The sequence below is a fragment of the Macrobrachium nipponense genome, chromosome 5, assembly GCF_015104395.2.
Source record: "Macrobrachium nipponense isolate FS-2020 chromosome 5, ASM1510439v2, whole genome shotgun sequence".
NCBI classification, from domain to species: Eukaryota; Metazoa; Arthropoda; class Malacostraca; order Decapoda; family Palaemonidae; genus Macrobrachium; species Macrobrachium nipponense.
In genome coordinates, this window is record NC_061107.1 from 128,953,925 (window position 1) to 128,956,424 (window position 2,500).

A 2,500-nucleotide genomic window follows, 5' to 3' on the forward strand; every position below is an offset into this window, starting at 1 on the left:
TTCGCTACTCTTCAGTCATGCTGAGCGAATTTTTCCCGATCCTCATGGCTCTCATATTTTCAGTTTATCGACCTCAATTATGACGGTTATAGTTATATCTTCTGAACCGATGGCATTTTTTTTTTTTTCATTTTCCCGAATTTTTCCCTTTCTCGATCATTATTTCCGAAGTTTTCATCGACGTCGTCAACATATTTTCCCTCTTCGTCAGTCACTAATGAACTTCTTTATTTTTTTCACTCCGCCAATCTGCATCGATCCGAACGGATTCAGCCTCCGTATTCGTCAACTCATTTCTTTAATTCCACTTTTCGACGACATTCGTATCGACGATGATTGCCAAATAGGAATACTGTGGACTTTATTTCTTTTTCTTTTTCAGTTAAAAAGTTTTTCCGCAATTCACTGATATTTTTCTTGTAGAGATACTGACGAAGCCAAGTAGAAACTGGGTTCGTCCCTTCGGGAGGTTGATTAGAGACGCACATTCTGTCTGCTTCCAGGTGAAGGGAAGAGTTGTTCCACTTCTTCGGTAATGATGTTCCCTGAAGAGGTCTGCGGGAATCAGCTCGAATGCATCTCCAGCGAGACTTCCGGAAAAAACGCTAAATGTACACCCAGTAAGTGATCGCATGTGATGGCAGAGCGCGGATGGGGTGTTTTCCCCATTCGCGGTTTCTCGCTGCTTTATGTCGCTGCATTGGTTTATGTGACACGTGCGCTCACACAAACACACTCACACGCGCACTCATGTACACACACATAAACAAATGTATTCAAACAGTATACATGTATATATATATACTGTGATAGTCACACTGTCATCACTCCAGAGAAAGAGAAATATCCCAATACATCAGCCGCTTTTGCGCTGAAGTTTATAGCAAAGAAAATATCAGCACTTCCATCACCAGTTCACCTGCGACAAAGTAACATTGACTTTAACTTCTGCCGTATTTCTGCGTCAGCGATTTCCATTTATTTTGCTCTTTCGAGTCTAAGTAAGAAACGCCAATTTGCCTCTGTCTCCGGTTCCGTTAACTCGACGTAGCTTCAGAATTCTTTATATCGCACGATTTCCACATCTTAAGTAGTTTGTATGCATTCCCCAAAGAGCGTTTTTTTAAAATATATAATTAGTATGAATTATGAGTATCTTGTCTGTTTATTTACTGGTCATATATATAATGTACACATTGGTATTTCGTATGCTCCTGATTTCAGATACGTTTCTATTAAGATAAATATCATGTCGTTAATGATTCTTATAAAGAAAAACGAGGCAAAACGTGTAACTAAAACTGAAGGATCTAACGAAGCCTAAAAGAGCATAGTAGGCTATAATGTCATGATTTTCATAGCAGCGCGCAAAGCAACAGTAAAGGTTTCCATGCCATTTTTCGCTGACTTTAAAAATTAATCTTGTGAGCTGTTACATATTTGTGACGTTATCAACTAATTCCAGTCCTTTGTTTCCTTACAGTGATTTGAGTTTTTTTATAAGAATAATTTTTTTTTTTTTGCTTTTTGCTGAAGGTGTCTCGCTCCGTTTCGTGTGGTTTCCGACGTCATCATCATCATAGGTCTCTAAAGCTAAAATGATTATCTTATCTAGAGACTCTTACTGGTTTACTTAAATCAGACGATAACTACATTTCTTCCACAAAATCGTTATCGTTACAGGTTTTTCCGCAAGCGATATCGTTGACTCTTCAAACAGTATATAACCAATTCCGTCCGCAATAAGCGGTAATAGGAAATGAATATAAAATTTAGGCCAAAGGCCGAGCGCAGGGACTTCTGAGGTTATTCAGCGCCGAAAGGGCTATTAAGATTATAAAGGTTTAAGGTTGTAACGGGAGGAAAACCTCTTAGTAGTTGAACTATGAAGCATTGTTAGGAGTGAGTGGAAAGTAAGATGGAAGAAAGAGAATATGAACAGAATTACAGTGAAAGGAATGAAAGTGGGCGCAGCGAGGGACCGCGGGAACGTTGTAAAGAACCTTAAGTAATGCCTACAGTACACCGTATGAGGTGCATTGACGTCACTTCTCAACTACGGGAGTAGTCGGTGACTGATTTTTCTGCAAGAATTTATATCCATACTTCTCTAATAATAAAAAGGCAATACTAAGGAAGGATTAAATAAACGGACCGCTGATGGCACAAATTTCGATTGAAATATAATACTGTCTATAAATTCGTGGAAAATCGTATACACTCCCGAGGGAACGATCTCGGCAAACCTTGAAGAACAAAACCTACCGCAGGAACGCCTGGGGAATCCTGATATGCATCAAATTTCACAATTCGCAGTTCTTTCACTCTGGTGCAGTTGCGTCGCAAGGAACTCTCAATGGTCCCTCAATAAACAATGTTTCACTGCAAAACCGCTCCCTCGTCTACTTTCTGTGCATTGGATGAGATCTTACCTTTTCCTGAGATGGTTAACGAAGGAAATTGGTTTGGAGTGAGTAGGTTCATTGTTCGTTAACCGTGA

At 39.5% G+C, this 2,500-nt stretch overlaps 1 protein-coding gene across 1 annotated transcript in view; it reads left to right on the top strand.

Annotated features, from left to right (window-relative positions):
* Window positions 1-2,500, top strand: part of LOC135215644 (uncharacterized) — a 34,053-nt gene that overhangs the window by 14,851 nt on the left and 16,702 nt on the right. Inside the window, exon 4 of the mRNA XM_064250564.1 lies at window positions 504-620. Coding sequence (XP_064106634.1) covers window positions 504-620 — 117 coding nt within the window. The remainder of the gene's footprint in view (window positions 1-503; window positions 621-2,500) is intronic.